Source organism: Mandrillus leucophaeus, unplaced genomic scaffold (assembly GCF_000951045.1).
Source record: "Mandrillus leucophaeus isolate KB7577 unplaced genomic scaffold, Mleu.le_1.0 Scaffold48, whole genome shotgun sequence".
In the NCBI taxonomy this organism is placed as follows: domain Eukaryota; kingdom Metazoa; phylum Chordata; class Mammalia; order Primates; family Cercopithecidae; genus Mandrillus; species Mandrillus leucophaeus.
In genome coordinates, this window is record NW_012105142.1 from 639,686 (window position 1) to 656,907 (window position 17,222).

General features: G+C 45.8%; 1 protein-coding gene across 1 annotated transcript in view; it reads left to right on the forward strand.

The window, feature by feature from the left end:
• The window catches only part of CEP89 (centrosomal protein 89kDa), a 96,944-nt gene that overhangs the window by 15,659 nt on the left and 64,063 nt on the right, over positions 1-17,222 (forward strand). The window contains exons 4-5 of the mRNA XM_011995279.1: positions 3,262-3,448; positions 8,884-8,986. Of these exons, the coding sequence (XP_011850669.1) occupies positions 3,262-3,448; positions 8,884-8,986 (290 nt within the window). The remainder of the gene's footprint in view (positions 1-3,261; positions 3,449-8,883; positions 8,987-17,222) is intronic.

Here is a 17,222-nt window from a genome sequence, read left to right on the forward strand (position 1 = left end):
GCACGCCACCACACCTGGCTAATTTTTGTATTTTTAGTAGAGATGGGGTTTCGCCATGTTGGCCAGGCTGGTCTTGAACTCCTGACCTCAAGCAATCTGCCCACTTTGGCCTCCCAAAGTGCTGGGATTACAGGTGTGCCCAGCCCAGGCTAATTTTTACTTTTTTTTGTAGAGACAAGGTTTCCTGATGTTGCCAGGCTGGTCTTCGACTTCTGGCTTCAAGAAATCCTCTCTCCTTGGCCTCTCAAAGTGCTGGGATTATAGGTGTGAGCCACGCTCACGCACGCACATACGCTCAATTTCAAGAACTGTTTCCGTTTAAATCTGCAATCCTTCCCATCTCTGACTTTTCCATCAATGTAGGTAAATGTACCCTTGCCAAACCCCAAAAACAAGAGACCAAAAAGCAACCCAGTCAGAGCCCAGCAATTGTATTTTAACCACGAACACCGCAACAGCTACCCCTCAATTGATGCAATAAAAAACCATTGTGTCCGACCCTGTCATATTTTAAAATGTATAGATAAAGTAGCAAGAGCAGTATAGGACTAGTTGAGTGATACAGAGGTGCCCAGGAATGCCCTGAGGTGAACCTAGTGTTTCTACAAGCATACTGAATCTTTAATAAAGTCTGTCCCACAGCTCAAAGGGGAAGGAAAGGATTCGGTGCTACATTGATTAGCAATATTAGAAATCAGCTTTGAGCCTTGCCTAAGTCATACACCAAAATAAATTCCTAATGAATGAAGGATTATACTATATAGACACGCAAATAAGACCTTAGAATAAGTCTTTAATAAGACTTTAGAATTAGAATTTAGAAGGTAAGAAAAACCTTTTTAATCACTTCTATGTTTAAGAAATTTATAAAACCAAAATAATATTAATAGAACAGAAAAAACACTTACAGTAAAAGCAAAGTCAGGATTTTAATTTTAGTAGATTAATTTTAGTAATTTCAAATTGGAATGAAAGCCAAGTATGGTGGTTCACACCTGTAATCCCAGCACTTTGAGAGACTGAGGTGGGAGGACTGCTTAAGATCAGGAGTTCGAGACCAGCCTGGGCAATAAAGTGAGACACCCATCTCTACAAAAAATACAAAAATCATCCTGGCATGGGAGTTGCTTACCTGTAGTCCCAGCTACTTGGGAGGCTGAGGCAGGAGGATCACTGGAGCCCAGGACGTCAAAGTTGCAGTGAGCTATGATCTTGTCACTTCACTCCAGCCTGGATGACAGAGTGAGACCCTGTCTCAAACACACACACACACACACACACACACACACACACACACACAAAATGAAAAAAACAAATTGGAATGGACATACCAGAAGTAAAATAGACAAAGGACCTGAACACAAGTATATGGAAAAACATTCAGTCTCAGTAACAAATGCAAATTTAGACAGTGGGTTTTAAGTTGTTTTGGCAAGTTTTAGAAAATTATTACTAGTGTATTTGTAGCTTGGAGAAATGATTTTGTGCAGTATGTATGTAGACACAAAATGTTCACACCATTTGACTCAAGAATTTACTGTATGGGCTGGGCATGGTGGCTCAAGCCTGTAATCCCAGCACTTTTTGAGGCTGAGGCAGGCAGATCACTTGAGGTCGGGAGTTCAAGACCAGTCTGGCCAGTGTGGTGAGACCCCCCCCATCTCTACTAAAAATACAAAAATTAGCTAGGCATGGTGGCAAGTGCCTGTAGACCCAGCTACTTGGGAGGCTGAGGCAGGAGAATCACTTGAACCTGGGAGGCGGAGGTGGCAGTGCACTGAGATCGCACCACCACACTCCAGCCTGGGTGACACAGCGAGACTTCATCTCAAAAAAAGAAAAAAAAAATTTACTCTATGGCAGTTTGTTTTATAGGAGTAACCCTAAATACAGTAGAGGTTATCTACACACAGATGTTTATTACAGGGTTATCTACAGCAGTGGAAAGTGAAGGAAAAAAAAACCCACCTAAGCAAGGAAAATGGATGGTTAAGCTGGCATATCTACTGGATTCTTACCTTTTAAAATGTTGACTTAAAAACTTATTAATAGGTTGGGGACAGTGGATCATACCTGTAATCCCACCACTTTGGGAGGTTGAGGTAGGTGGATCGCTTCAGCTCTGGAGTCTGAGACTAATCTGGGCAACATGGCCAAACCCCTTCTCTACTGAAAATACAAACAAACAAACAAACAAAAAATTAGCTGAGTATGGTGGAGTACATCTGTAGTCCCAGCTACTCGGGAGGCTGAGGTGGGAGGATCACTTGAGCTGGGGAGGTGGATGTTGCAGTGAGCTGAGATTGCACCTCTGCATTCCAGGCAGAATGATACCCTGTCTCAATTAAAAAAAATATATATATATAAAAATTAGCAGGCTGGCGCCAGGCACGGTGGCTCATGCCTGTAATCCCAGCACTTTGGGAGGCCAAGGTGGGCGGATCATTTGAGGTCAGGAGTTTGAGACCATCCTGGCCAAGATGGTGAAACTCCATCTCTACTAAAAATAGAAAAATTAGCCATGCATGGTGGCAAGTGCCTGTAATCCCAGCTACTCAGGAGGCTGAGGCAGGAGAATCGCTTGAACCTGGGAGGCTGGGGTTGCAGTAAGCCAAATATTGCGCTACTGTGCTCCACTCTGGGTGACAGAGTGAGACTCCATCTCAAAATAATAATAATAACAACAACAACAACAACAACAACAGGCTGGGCTCAGTGGCTCATGCCTGTAATCCTAGCACTTTAGAAGGTTGAGGCGGGCGGATCCCTTGAGCCAAGGAGTTCGAGACCAGTCTGGACAACATGGTAAAACCCTGTCTCTACAAAAAATACAAAAATTAGCTGGGCATGGTTAGTCCCAGCTATTGGGAGGCTGAGGTTGGAGAATCACCTGGGTCCAGGGAGGCTGAGGCTGCAGTGAACCATGTTTGCACCACCGCACTCCAGCCTGGGAGACAGAGTGAGACCCTATCTCAAAAGACAGACAGACAAACAAAAACAAAACAAAACAAAAAAACCCTTATTCATAACAAGGCAAATTGTATATGTATGCAGTAACTCTAAAAACAGAAATTAGAAGGATATGCTGAGTGTACAAAGAGATGGAACGGTGGAAAATTTAATCTTTTAGCTTCTGTGTACTTTGTACTATCACACATTTATGGTAAGGACTTGGAGGCAGTGTGTGTAATACATGACATATATCAATGTCAAGTGTTAAATGACTTTTTGTTTGTTTTCCTCATGAATGTTCTAACACAGTCCAAATTGGCAGAGTGAGATGGGAAGAAGATCTTCTTTGCCATCCTTTGAAACACTGGGCTATGGGGAAGAAGAGGACATTGAAACTCAGCTGTCATCCAGCTGCAAGGAACTGGGGGATGTCAGTGCCCAGGAGGACAAAGGAGGCCACGGTGATGACCTGTACGCTGTGCCACACAGAAATCAGGTGTTTTCTATGTTCCCAGTTTTCTTCTTGACATTCACCCTGACATTAACTTTTGGTAAATTAGTGCATTGCTAAGGATTTCTTCTCTCTATTCTGCATTTGATAGCATTGGCTTTGGGGCTTATTTTTTAAACGTGTCCAGCCTCATTTCTATTTGGTTAGATTAAAACATAAACTTCTTTCCTTTAGCTTGCAAAAACAAAGATGAACATCTTCATATTCTTAATGTGGACTTCCATTCAAAGCTTAGCAATCTTATTCTTTTTTTTGACCTTGGAAGCTAAATTTCCTATCACTTTTATAGTATCATTTTGCACACTGCACCCTTTCTTTAAATTTGTGCGTGACGGGGAAGATCGTCATGCATCTCTCAATGGGAGCTGACGTGCTTTGAGTGCTTACTATGAGTGCTCCCCTGTTTCTAACTCCTGTGTGGATTTATGTTAGCTGACCCCCACTGACTCGGTGAGGAATTTCCTTCATTGCCCTGCCACACATCAGGGAACTGCACACAGAGAGATTCAAGGAAACATACTTCTCCACTGCCAGCTGCTCTGCGAATCCCAATTTTTAAACTGCTTCCCAGGATTTTGGAAACTACATAATGATATTTCCTTAATGGCAAGATATAGCACATATCCCTTTTTCCTTTATCTTTTTCTTTCTTTCTTTCTTTTCTTTTTCTTTTTCTTTTTTGAGACAGGGTCTTCTTGCCCTGTCCCCCAGGTTGGAGGGCAGTGGCACCATTATGGCTCATTGCAGCCTCAACTTCCTGGATTCAAGTGATCCTCCCACTTCAGCCTCCCAAGTAGCTGGGACTACAGACACACACCGCCATACCTGGCTATTTTTTGTGTTTTTTGTAGAGACAGGGTTTCCCCATGTTGCCTAGGCTGGTCTCGAACTCCTGACTCAAGTGATCTGCCTGCCTCAGCCTTTCAAAGTACCAGGATTACAGGTGTGAGCCACTGTGCCCAGCCCCTTTTTCTTTTTTTCGCCATCATTATAATGTGTTATTCATAGTGTCCGAACATATAGACTGGCAGCATTAAGCTACACCAGTATTGATTATATGTATATTGATTAGCCTCTACTATATTAAAACACTTTTTTTTTTTTTTAATTGAGATGGGGTCTCACCGTCTCCAGGCTGGAGTGCAGTGGCATGATCATAGCTCATTATAGCCACCTCCTCCTGGGCTCAAGTCATCCTTCCACCTCAGCCTCCCGAGTATCCAGGGTTATAGGCACGTGGCACCACAACTGGCATTTTATTTATTTATTTTCTACAGGGCCAGGGTCTTGTTATGTTAGCCAGACTGGTCTTGAACTCCTGGGCTTAAGCAATCCTCTTGCTTCGGGCTCCCAAAGTGTTGGGATTACATGTGTAAGCCAACGCATCTGGCCCTAAAATATGTTTTAAATGGTCTTCAGGAGCTTATTTTGAGGGATCCTTATGTGGCTGTTTAATGAACTCACCATCATTTTCCCACATATACAGACTTTCACACATAGAATTAGGTTTCTCATAGCAAGGAGCTCTGGAATAGGCAGACACTGCCCAGAGCCCCCGGGAGGGAGGTGCTTCTATCGAGCTCTGCAGGGCTCACAGTCAGTTCCACTGCTCCTCACCCGCACACTTGCCAGCTGATTATTTTGGACCGATGTTACACATAGAGTCATATCACTCCACTATTCTAGAGGGAAAGCTTGCTACAATATTTCCCTTGGAAGAAAGAGATACAGTGACCTACAGAGACTCTTTCCTAGTTAGAAGGACAGTTATTTTGTTTTTTTAGGCAAGTCTGTTAGGGTGGTTTTAGGAGCCATGTGTAGTAGGAAAAGTTTTAAATTTTAAAATGTGAAAAGTAGAAAATAATAAACAATAAAATGTTGCCATTAGGGTTGATGTTGCCTTGTCCTCTAACCCCACTCCCTCCTTGAAAACCCATCTTTTCTTAGATTTGGAGTGCATCCTGGAAGTTTGTGTTTTTATTCTTTTACTATAAGTTTAAGTAAACAACTAGAGTACTGCACATATATATATGTATAATTTTTTGTTGTTTATTTCTTTTGAGACAGAGTCTTGCTCTGTCACCCAGGCTGGAATGCAGTAGTACAGTCTTGGTTCACTGCAACCTCTGCCTCCTGGGTTCAAGTGATTGTCCTGCCTCAGCCTCCCGAGTAGCTGGGACTACAGGTGCCCGCCACCATGCCCAGCAAATTTTTGTATTTTTAGTAGAGACTGGGTTTCACCATGTTGGCCAGGATGGTCTCGAACTCCTGACCTCAGGTGATCCTCCCAAAGTGCTGGGATTACCGGCGTGAGCCATTGCGCCCAGCCAAGCCTTTTAAAGTATGTTTGTATAAAGTATCACAAATTCTTTATGAAGGTATGTTTTTAGTAGACTTACTTATTGATATATAAAACATGCACAAGAAGTGAATAAATCATAAGTGTACATTTCGATAAATTTTCAAAAAGTAGCCACCACTCAGATTAAAAAAAAATTACTTGTACCCTAGAAATCCCCCTTCTTCTTAGCCACTTACTACTTCCCACAGAGTTAACCATTGCCAAGATTAGCTTTAATCTTTAAAAATAATCTGAGATTAGCTTTACCTATTCTGAAATTTTACATGCATTTAATTGGACGGTATGCATTATTTGGAGTTTGGGAGTCTTCAGTTATTGTGTATAGCAGGGGCTGGTTCGTTCTCATTGCTGTGTATTTTACTGTGCAACCGTGCCACTCAGTTATTCATTTTACTGATGACAGAGACTTGATTGGTTCCAGTTTGGGACTCTTAGGAATAGTGCTGCTGTGAACATTTGGGGATGTGTCCCTTGATGTACATATTTGTGTATTTCTGGTGGGTGTATAGTGAGGAATGGCATGTGTATGGTCATAGGGCATATGTACCATCAGCTTTAGTACCAGTAGATACTGCCAAACAGTTGTCCATATTGGGCGTCTTCTTAACGCTTTTTTGTAGGGAGAGGGAGGCAGAGTTTCCCTCTTATTGCCCAGGCTAGAGTACAATGGCGCCATCTTGGCTCACTGCAACCTCCGCCTCCTGGGTTCAAGCAATTCTCCTGCCTCAGCCTCCTGAGTAGCTGGGGTTACAGGCATGCGCCACCACGCCCAGCTAATTTTGTACTTTTAGTAGAGACGAGGTTTCTCCATGTTGGTCAGGCTAGTCTTGAACTCCCAACCTCAGATCATCTGCTCACCTCGGCCTCCCAAAGTGCTGGGATCCGTGAGCCACCACGCCTGACCCCAAATACTTTTTAAGTCATCTTATCCATTTCACATTTCCTTGAGAATAGTGAGTCACTTAATATATTTTTGACAGGTTAAACAAGGAAGTTTGTTCCTGGGAGATAAAAAAGCTTGAGGTCGGCCATGGGCAGTGGCTCATGCCTGTAATCCCACCACTTTGGGAGGTGGAGGTGGGAGGATCATTTGAGGACAGGAGTTCAAGACTGGCCTGGACACCATAGTGAGATCCTGTCTCTATTTTTAAAAAAAGTGCGAGGTCATTTACTTTTTCTTTCTTCAAATGATGAGTAGCTTGGGTGACCTGTTTGCTTCTCTTGAGCCAGGTCACCTTGGAACCATGTCCACAGAGACAGGTGGACCTAGCAGCCTTAGCTCTTACTCTGAAATGCCCCTTCTCATGGGCATCTTGCTGGTCCCTGCCACCACCTCCTTGTCAGCCCCAGGGACAGCCCTTCCATTGCCTGCAGTGCAGCCCAGCTAAGCCAAACTGATCACAAAAGCAAGATTTTACTGAAGAATCAGGAGAGCCAAAGGGCAGCCCACCCAGACAGCGCCAGTCACAGTTCACCACATAACCCCTGGTTCAGGCTGAGTGCACAGTCAGACCATATCATAAGGCTAAACACACTTAATTGTGCCCCCACAGATAAGATTTTTAACAATTTAGAGCATGTATGTATATAATGTGCACGCTGTTTTGTTACCTTTCTTTCGTCTCACAACACATGCCAAATGTCTTTCTATGTCCCCAAATTTGGTTCTCTCTTGCCTTGTCTAACATCTGCATTGTGTGGCCTGATGTAGCATATATCAGTCAAGGTCCAATCAGGAGTCAGAACACACACAGTGACTTGAAGAGGGAAAGTTTACTACATACCTGTAATCCCAGCCCTTTGGGAGGCTGAGGCAGGAGGATCGCTTGAGGCCAGAAGTTCGAGACCAGCCTGGACAACATACTGAGACCCCATCTCTACAAAAAATTTAAAAATTAGCTGGGTATGGTGGCATGCGATTGTAGTCCTAGCTGCTTGGGAGGCTGAGGTGGAGGATTGCTTGAGCCCAGGAGGTAAAGGCTGCTGCGAGCCATGACTGCGCCACTGCATTCCAGCCTGGGTGACAGGGTGAGACCATGTCTTAAAAAAAGAAAAAGAAAAACCTGTTTCACTGTTCTTTCTCTTCCTCCTTGGCAGCCTCTGTTTCTACCCTCAGGCTCCTGCCAATGGGAATGTCTCCTCCTCCTCAGCAGCAGGTCCCATTCCTGGCCCATGGCCCTCTCTAAAGGACAACTCTGTGTCCCTGCCATGTTGGGATGAAACAAAATTTCAGTAGCTCCTATATAGCTAACATGAATGGTTACCTATGTAGGAGCTACTCTCAGACAGTAGAGGGGAGTCCCTCAGTAAATGAAATTTGCAGTGGACTTACATAATTGGTGAACATAGCAGGCTTCAGTGAGAGTCCTCCCAGGGGAGGTCAGCACTGCTTGTCCCACATAGAAATTATTAACACAGCCTGGGTGCAGTGGCTGTCGTCTGTAATCCCTGCACTTCGGGAGGCTGAGGCAGGAGGATTGCATGGGCCCAGGAGTTTGAGACCAGCCTGGGCAACAAAAGGAGACCCTGTCTGTACAAAAAATAAAAAAAAATTAACTGGGTGTGGTGGTGCATGCCTGTGGTCCCAGCTACTCCAGGGACTGAAGTGGGAGGATCGCTTGCATGTGGGAAGTCAAGGTTGCAGTGAGCTGTGATCACACCACTGTGCTCCAGCTTGGGTGACAGAGGGAGATCCTGTCTCAAAAAAAAGGGGTGGGGGGAAATTAGTAACATGGTGTCAGTGCCAGCGTGGAGTGGTATTGGGTGGTCCCTGGCAGGGATGAGGAAGGGAAGCTGCCCTGGCAACATGGCTGGGGTGTGGAGCTCTTAGTGGCCTTAGCATAACTTGAACGGTGTTGCCTTTGCCCCCCAAGCTTTTCCTGAGGGCCTGAAAGTGTCATCCAGCCCTACCTGATGTAGCCGTTTTGTGTGTCACTAAGGAAAGTAGCTGAAGTGCCCATGGAGGGAGATCTCAGTGGGGAAGGTTTGAAAGAAGACGTTGGAATTTGTTTGAAGGACATTTCTCATTTCTTTCCTCCTTTGTCTTTTATAACAAAAGGTGCCATTGTTACATGAGGTGGACAGTGAAGATGATGAAAATATTTCTGATCAAGATGAGTTTCCAGGCTCCCCTCCTATACCACAGCGGATGCAACAAAAAGGTAAAACAAACAAACAAACAAATCCCACAATTTTCATAAAATATAAGAACATCTTTTCTTAATGAATATTGCTTATTTTTAGGAAAACATACCCATTGCCCCTTCAGGCTGTAGCACTGTGATTTTAACTAGGAATATAATTGAAGTTTATTTTTTATTGAAAATGAGGGTCCAGGTGTGGTGGCTCACGCCAGCTCTTTAGGAGACCAAGGCTGGAGGATCCCTTGAGCTCAAGAATTTGAAAGCAGCCTGGGCAACACAGGGAGACCTCATCTCTACAAAATGTAAAAATAAAAACAGTAGCCAGGCAAGGGGGTGCACGCCTATAGTCCCACCTATTCAGAAGGGGGCAAGGTGGGAGGATCACTTGAGCTTGGAAGGTCAAGGTTGCAGCAAGCCGTGATTGCACCATTGTACTCCAGTCTGGGTGACAGAGTAAGACCCTGTCTCAAGAAAATAAGGCTGGGTGTGGTGGTTCACTCCTGTAATCCAAGTACTTTGGGAGGCCAAGGCAGGTAGATCTTTTGAGCTTAGGAGTTTGAGACCAGGTTGGGCAACATAGTGAGACACTCTCTACAAAAAATGGACATCCCATCTCTACCAGAATACAAAAAAGTAGCCAGGCATGGTGGCATGTGCCTGTGGTCCTAGCTACTATTGAGGCTGAGGTGGGAGGATCGCTTGAGCCCTGGAGGCAAGGGCTGCAGTGAGCTGAGATTGTGCCATTGTACTCCAGCCTGAGTGACAGAGTTAAACCCCATCTCAAAAAAAAAAAAAAAAAGAAAAGAAAACAAGTTATTCCACAGTCAATTGCTTCTGGATATTAGGTTGTTTTTAAAGTACAAGGTGCTGTTTTTTTTTTTTTTGCTATGCTAGCTAGGCTGGTCTTGAACTCCTGGGCTTAAGCAATAGAGGTAGGGGTAGGATAGGGTCTCCCTAGTCCCAGTGCTTGGGGAAAGACCTGGCCCACAGTGGCCCACCAGGAAAGATCTGTTGGGTGAATGAGTGTGTGGACATATATCTATTTGATTATCACAATGAGAGAATTCAGCATGTTATAGCAAAGGTAGGGAAAAGTTTTCGGTTTCCTAAGAGGTGGTTCACATTTGAGAAGTGACAAGGAGAGCCAGGCATCGAGTGGACAACCAATAATTGCTTTATCAGCAGCCCCAGAGTTGCTCGGGCTCAGGGAAACATTTCTGTAAATCATTTCTCAGGGAACACAGAACGTCAGCCTCATAATCCTGGGGCCAGAAAACACCTGTTGGTCAGTTGGCATATTTTTTAAGTATTAGATTTAGTAAAAGGTGCATCTGTTTTTAAATTACAAAAGTAATACTGTCTTACTGTAAAAAAAAAAAATACATAAATATATAAAGTGCATTAGTCCGTTTTCACGCTGCTGATAAAGACATACCCGAGACTGGGCAACTTATCAAGAAAAAGAGGTTTAATTGACTCACAGTTCCACGTGGCTGGGGAGGCCTCACAATCATGGCAGAAGGTGAAAGGCACATCTTATATGGCAGCAGATGAGGGAATGAGAACCAAGAGAAAGGGGTTTCCCCTTATAAAACCATCAGATCTCGTGAGACTTATTCACTACCATGAGAACAGTATGGGGGAAACCGCCCCATGATTCCATTATCTCCCACTGGGTCCCTCCCACAATAGGTGGGAATTATGGGAGCTACAGTTCAAGATGAGATGTGAGTAGGGGCACAGCCAGACCATATCATAAGGCTAAACACACTTAATTGTGCCCCCACAGATAAGATTTTTAACAATTTAGAGCATGTGTGTATATAATGTGCACGCTGTTTTGTTACCTTTCTTTCGTCTACAACACATGCCAGATGTCTTCCTACGTCCCCAAATTTGGTTCTTTCCTGCCTTGTCTAACATCTGCATTGTGTGGCCTGATGTAGCATATATCAGTCAAGGTCCAATCAGGAGTCAGAACACACACAGTGACTTGAAGAGGGAAAATTTACTATAAAGAATTATTAATTATAACAGGTTTGGGGGCTGGGCATGGTGGCTCATACCTGTAATCCCAGCTATGCAGGAGGCTGAGATGGGAGGATCACTTGAGCCCAGGAAGGAGGTCAAGGCTGCAGTGAGATGTGATAGCGCCACTGCACTCCAGCCTAGGTGACAGAGTGAGACCCTGTCTCTAAAAAAAAATAATAATAATAACAGGATTGCCTACTAAGGAGTAAAAGAGAATACTCAAGAATTCAGGAGTAGCAGCTCAAGGGGGTAGCCACTGTCCCTAGGGCTGACACAAAGTCAGCCTTCAGGAGCAAGCAGCTCTGGAGAAGCCTCAGCCAGAACCAAGATCCACACCTTCCTGGAGAGGACGTAGCTGTGGCCTGCTGGGTGGCCAGGAAGTTTGCTGAGGGGCTGCTGTAATGAAACTCACTGGGACAGGGGGCCAGGAGAAGCCACCATGGGGAGGTACTGCATGTTGCTGGCCACCCAAAAAATTAAAAAGAAAGGATCTGCCCATGTAATCCCACTTGTAATCTCAGCTACTTGGGAGGCCAAGGCAGGACGATTACTTGAGCCCGGGAGTTCGAATCCAGCCTGGGTAATATAGTGAGACCCTCGGACTCTAAAAAACAGAAATTAAAAAAAGAAATTAATGCATGGAAGGAAGAGCCAGAGGAAGCTGGAATAGGAAAGCAAAGTCCCGGCTCCTCCAGTGTCTCTCCAGCGCCCCCTACAGAGGAAGCCTTCCTTGGTGCCAACTGGCCGGGTGGAAATGCTGCAGTAACATGAGCCGGCCATGAAGGTCGGTTTGGAGATGAGACGCAGTGGCCACCCACATACTTGGGAATGTGCACTTGGTACACAGGTGTTGGTTGCGAGGGATTGCAGCTTCTGCAGTGATGCCTGGTTTGTGGTGGGCACTAAAAGCCCCTGCATACTTCTGAAAAACCCCAAACCCCAAACTCTAATTTAGTGGCTCAGGGCTGGGCCCAAGGGTCTGTACTTTTTTTTTTTTTTTTTTTTTTTTAAACGGAGTTTTGCTCTTGTTGCCCAGGCTGGAGTGCAATGGTGCGATCTTGGCTCACCACAACCTCCGCCTCCTGGATTCAAGCCATTCTCCTGCCTCAGCCTCCAGAGTAGCTGGGATTACAGGCATGTGCCACCACGCCCAGCTCATTTTGTATTTTTAGTAGAGATGGGGTTTCTCTGTGTTGGTCAGACCGGTCTGGAAGGGTCTGTACTTTTCACAAGTACACAGAGGAGTCTGATGTGGGTGATCCTTGGACAACACGTGAGGAGCCCTGGCTTTTGGTGGTTTGGTCTTTGACTGTCATTTCCAGGCGTGGCTAAGTTACTTACCTCATCTTCTCAATCTGAGAGTGTCTCTCTCATAAATGAAGTGATGCATGTGAAGTGCAGTGGCTTCCATCAGTGCTAGTGATAATTAGTGTCTAAAGCCTGAAGCTTTGATCACCTGATGCATCGCTCTGCACTCTAGCGAGACCCCTGCCAAAAAGACCAAACACACTTTGGGCAAGGCCCTCGTGCCCTTGGTCAGAACTGCCAAATTCATGCTCGTGGACGCTGTTCCCCTTCCCTAGATTCTTTGCAGACCTTTATTTGATCCCACAGTCCCCTCTTGCTAGTACTTCCTCCTTCTCCTCCTCAACAGCCCGCTTTGTCCAGTGGTACACCTCTCCAGGCCTTCTCCCTCTCCACGTCTCCTCAAACCTCTCCAGGTTGGCTTCCCTCTCCATCGCGCCACTGGACCAGAGACCTTCGTGTAGTTAAGTGCGCCGGGTGGTTTTCTGGCTCCTTCTGATGACGTCTCAGTAGCATACCACGTGGTTAACATACCTTCTCCCTGGGCTCGGGGCATCTTGTTTCCTCCCGCCTTCCTGGGCGCCCCACCCCCCACCCCGTCATCTCCTCTGTCTAGGCCCTTTACTCTTCGAAGTACTCACAGCCTGCTCCCCAGTTTGATATCATTCGTTGTGTGCTGCGCCCAGGTTTCCTCTCCCAGCTTCTATGCCATGTAACCGTTTAACTTCATTCATTCATCCCCTCAGCCAGAACAGTCTTTTTTTTTTTCAACAGGGTCTCACTCTGTTGCCCAGGCTGGATTACAGTGGTATGATCACGGCTCACTGCAACCTCAGCCTGAGTTCAGTTGATCCTCCCACCTCAGCCTCCTGAATAGCTGGGACTACAGGTGTGCATCATCATGCCTGGGTGATTTTTGTATGTTGTTAGACACAGGGTTTCACTATATTGCCCAGGCTGTCCTTAAACTCCTGGGCTCAAACATTCGACCGGCCTTGGCCTCCCAAAGTGCTGGGATTACAGGCATGAGACACCTCATCTGGCCCAGAGCCATCTTTTCAAAGCACAAAGCTGGTAGTGTCCCCTTGCATGTCCGTGGACGCCCACATGCATCCCCTCACACCCCCACGTACCGCAGACCCTTTTGAATTGGGTCTCTTCCATGCTTTCCCACCACCTGCATGGCCTGCCAGCCCTGGCCCCTGCTGACTGCTCTCCAGCTACTCTGCTGGTCTTTTATTTCCTCAGCTCTGTGGTTTTCCTTCCTGCCACTGGACCTGTGTACACGCTACTCTCCCTCCCCACTGCCTAATGTCTCTTATATGTAGGCATGTGAAACGTGGGGAAGTTGTGGGCTTTGACTCTTTTTTTTTTTTTTTTTTTTTTTTTTTTTTTTTGAGACGGAGTCTGGCTCTGTTGTCCAGGCTGGAGTGCAGTTGCCGGATCTCAGTTCACTGCAAGCTCCGCCTCCCGGGTTTACGCCATTCTCCTGCCTCAGCCTCCCGAGTAGCTGGGACTACAGGCGCCCGCCACCTCGCCCGGCTAGTTTTTGTATTTTTTAGTAGAGACGGGGTTTCACCGTGTTAGCCAAGATGGTCTCGATCTCCTGACCTCGTGATTCGCCCGTCTCGGCCTCCCAAAGTGCTGGGATTACAGGCTTGAGCCACCGCGCCCGGCCTGACTCTTTTTTTTGAGACAGGATCTTGCTCTGCCACCCAGGCTGGAGTACAGTGGTGTGATCATAACTCACTGTAGCCTCTACCTCCTGGGCTTGAACCATCCTCCCACCTCGGCCTCCCACAGTGTTGGGATTACAGGCATGAACCACTGCATCCTTATATGCTCAAATATATCTGAAAAGAACCATACCCAGTTGATCACCATGGTTACCTCTGGAGAGGGGAAGGTTTCGAGGGATTATGTTCATGGGTGAATTTTGATTTATCTGTGTCATTAAAATTTTTGACAGCAAGAATGTGTTCATGTCATGTGAATTTTCTTTCTATAAAGATTGGAATAGGGCCAGGCACAATGGCTCAGGCCTATGATCCCAGCACTTGAGGAGGATTGCTTGAGCTCAGGAGTTTGAGACCAGCCTGGGCAACATGGGGAGACCCTGTTTCTACAAAAATTTTAAAAATTAGCCAGCATAATGGCACACATCTGTAGTCCCAGCTACTCTGGAGGCTGAGGCAGGAAGATCGCTTGAGCCTGGCAGCTGGAGGCTGAGGCAGGAAGATCGTTTGCACCCAGCAGCTGGAGGCTGAGGCAGGAAGACTGCTTGAGCCCGACAGGTTGAGGCTGCGGTGCTGTTTCCACCACTGCACTCTAGCCTGGGTGACAGAGTGAGACTCTGTATAAAAAAAAAAAAACACTGGGATAGTACCCAGCATGACACCTTGTACCCAGTAGGAGTACACCCAGTATTGAAGCCCTTTGCTGTTATTTTATGTGTACCCCCCTCACCCTTATAGGTAATAGAAATGAGAAGGGTGAGGACTCTGGAAATCTGTTTGAGAAATGATAAATAAGAAAACGGGACACAAAATAGATTCACAGAACCGAGTGAACTGCGTATACATTAAATGTACATTAAATACCAATGTGAATTTGGGATGCTGTCAATTGTAAGTTTAATCTTTATCGGATTCTTTTTCTGAAAAGTTGATGACTAAGATAAAATAGCATGAGTTCCTTTGGGAAAATTGAATTGCCCTTGAAAAACTTTTTATTGTGATCATTTTTAACGTGTACAAAAGTAGAGAGACAAGTAAAATGAACTCCCACCTATCCATCTATGCATCTCCCCGCTTCTATAGCTGTCAACAATTTTCTTATTTTTTTTGAGGCAGGGTCACTCTCTGTCACCCAGGCTGGAGTGCGGTGGTGTGATCTCAGCTCACTGTAACCTCTGCCTCCCAGGCTCGAATGATTCTCCTGCCTCAGCCTCCCGAGTAACTGGGACTGCAGGTGCGTTCCACCACACCTGGCTAATTTGGTATTTTTTGTAGAGATGGGGTTTTGCTCTGTTGCCCAGGCTGGTCTCAAACTCCTGGGCTCAACCAATCCGCCTGCCTCGGCTTCCCAAAGTGCTGGGGCTACAGGCATGTGCCAGTGTGGCCAGCCAGCTGTCAACCTTTTGCCATTCTATTTCATGTAACTCCCTGCTCCTGCAATTTTATTTTGTGAAGAATTTAAGGAGGGTATAGAAGACTCCATTAAATATGAAAGCAGTCAGGTCTGAGGTAGCATTGTGGGATACCAAATCAAGACTATTGTAAAGGTGTTATTAAAAATATAATTTTTTTCTTGTTGTATCACTTTAAACATTTGCTTATTGGAAACTGGTTCAGTGCCGGCCATGTGTCAGAGATGACAGAGCCACAGGCCTCTCCCCTCGCATCCCAGCTGCAGATTGCAAATCGTAGTGTGGGGTGCTAAGGTGGGCAGTAGAGGTTGTTGTCTGCCAGTTAGGGAAGGTGGTAGGGGGAGGAGGGTTCATCAGGCTGAACTCAGAAGGACAGGATAGGATCCAAGTAGGAAAGCAGTCCAGGCTGCTCAGCCTCCTGAGTAGCTGGGACTGCAGGTGCGTTCCACCACACCTGGCTAATTTGGTATTTTTTGTAGAGACGGGGTTTTGCTCTGTTGCCCAGACTGGTCTCAAACTCCTGGTGTCCAAGTAGGTGTCCAAGTAGGAGAGCAGTCCAGGCTGCCCCTGAATGTTTGACTGAAAGCAGTTTGGTTAAAAACAGCTGATCAAGATGACTTTGGCCAAAAATGAGCTCTTCAGTGATGAGTTGTTTAAGTATTGGTATTTTGAATATATCAGGAAGTAGATTTATTTGTTTGTTTGTTTGTTTGTTTATTTATTTATTTATTTAGAGATGATGTCTTGCTCTGCTGCCCAGACTAGAGTGTCATGGTACAGTCTTGGCTCACTGTAACCTCTGCCTTCCAAGCTCAAGAGTTTCTCCTGCCTCAGCCTCCCAAGTAGCTAGGATTACAGGCAAGCACCACGACATCCAGCCAATTTTTGTGTTTTTAGTAGAGATGGGGTTTACCATGTTGGCCAGGCTAGTCTCAAACTCCTGACCTCAAGTGATCCACCCACCTCAGCCTCCCAGAGCGCTGGGACTACAGGCATGAGCCACCGTGCCCAACCAAGAAGTATATTTAGAATCTTATATGTATCTCTAGCATTTTCTTCTGTTGTCTGAATTCTGTAGGGTTCTTTCCCCTGTTTTTTGCATGTGTTTCTAGTTTATTTTCAGTCAGTTATTTCTGCTCTGCAAATTAATAGTAGAAAGTTAAAAGCAACTCAGGGTCAGGCACAGTGGCTCACGCCTGTAATCCAAAGGAAGCCAAGGCGGGTGGATCATCTGAGGTCAGGAGTTCAAGACCAGCCTGGCCAACATGGGGGAACCCCATCTCTACTAAAAATACAAAAATTAGCTAGGCATCGTGGTCCATGCCTGTAATCCCAGCTAACTGGGAGGCTGAGGCAGGAGAATCGTTTGAACCTAGGAGGCAGAGGTTGCAGTGAGCCGAGATTGCACCGCTGTACTCCACCTGAGGGACAGAGTGAGACTCCGTCTCAAAAAACAGCAACTCGATGTCCAACTTTTCACAGCATGAATGTGTACAGGGGTGTAAGATCACCTGCTTCCTAGGGTACCTGGATTACAGGTATATGGAAGATGAGTAACTGGGCGAGATTTATTTTCCTCTCTATCGTTGAGACAGTTTGCTTCAAAGAAAAACTATTCTTCTGACAGGTTGGATGCTGCATTTAGGGAGGGTGGCCCATCCAGGGTGTGGTCGGCAAGATGTGTGGACAGTGGTGGGGAGGGGTGTTGGAAGGAGAGGAGGAACCCGGCACGGGAAGATGTGTGGACAGTGGTGGGGAGGGGTGTTGGAA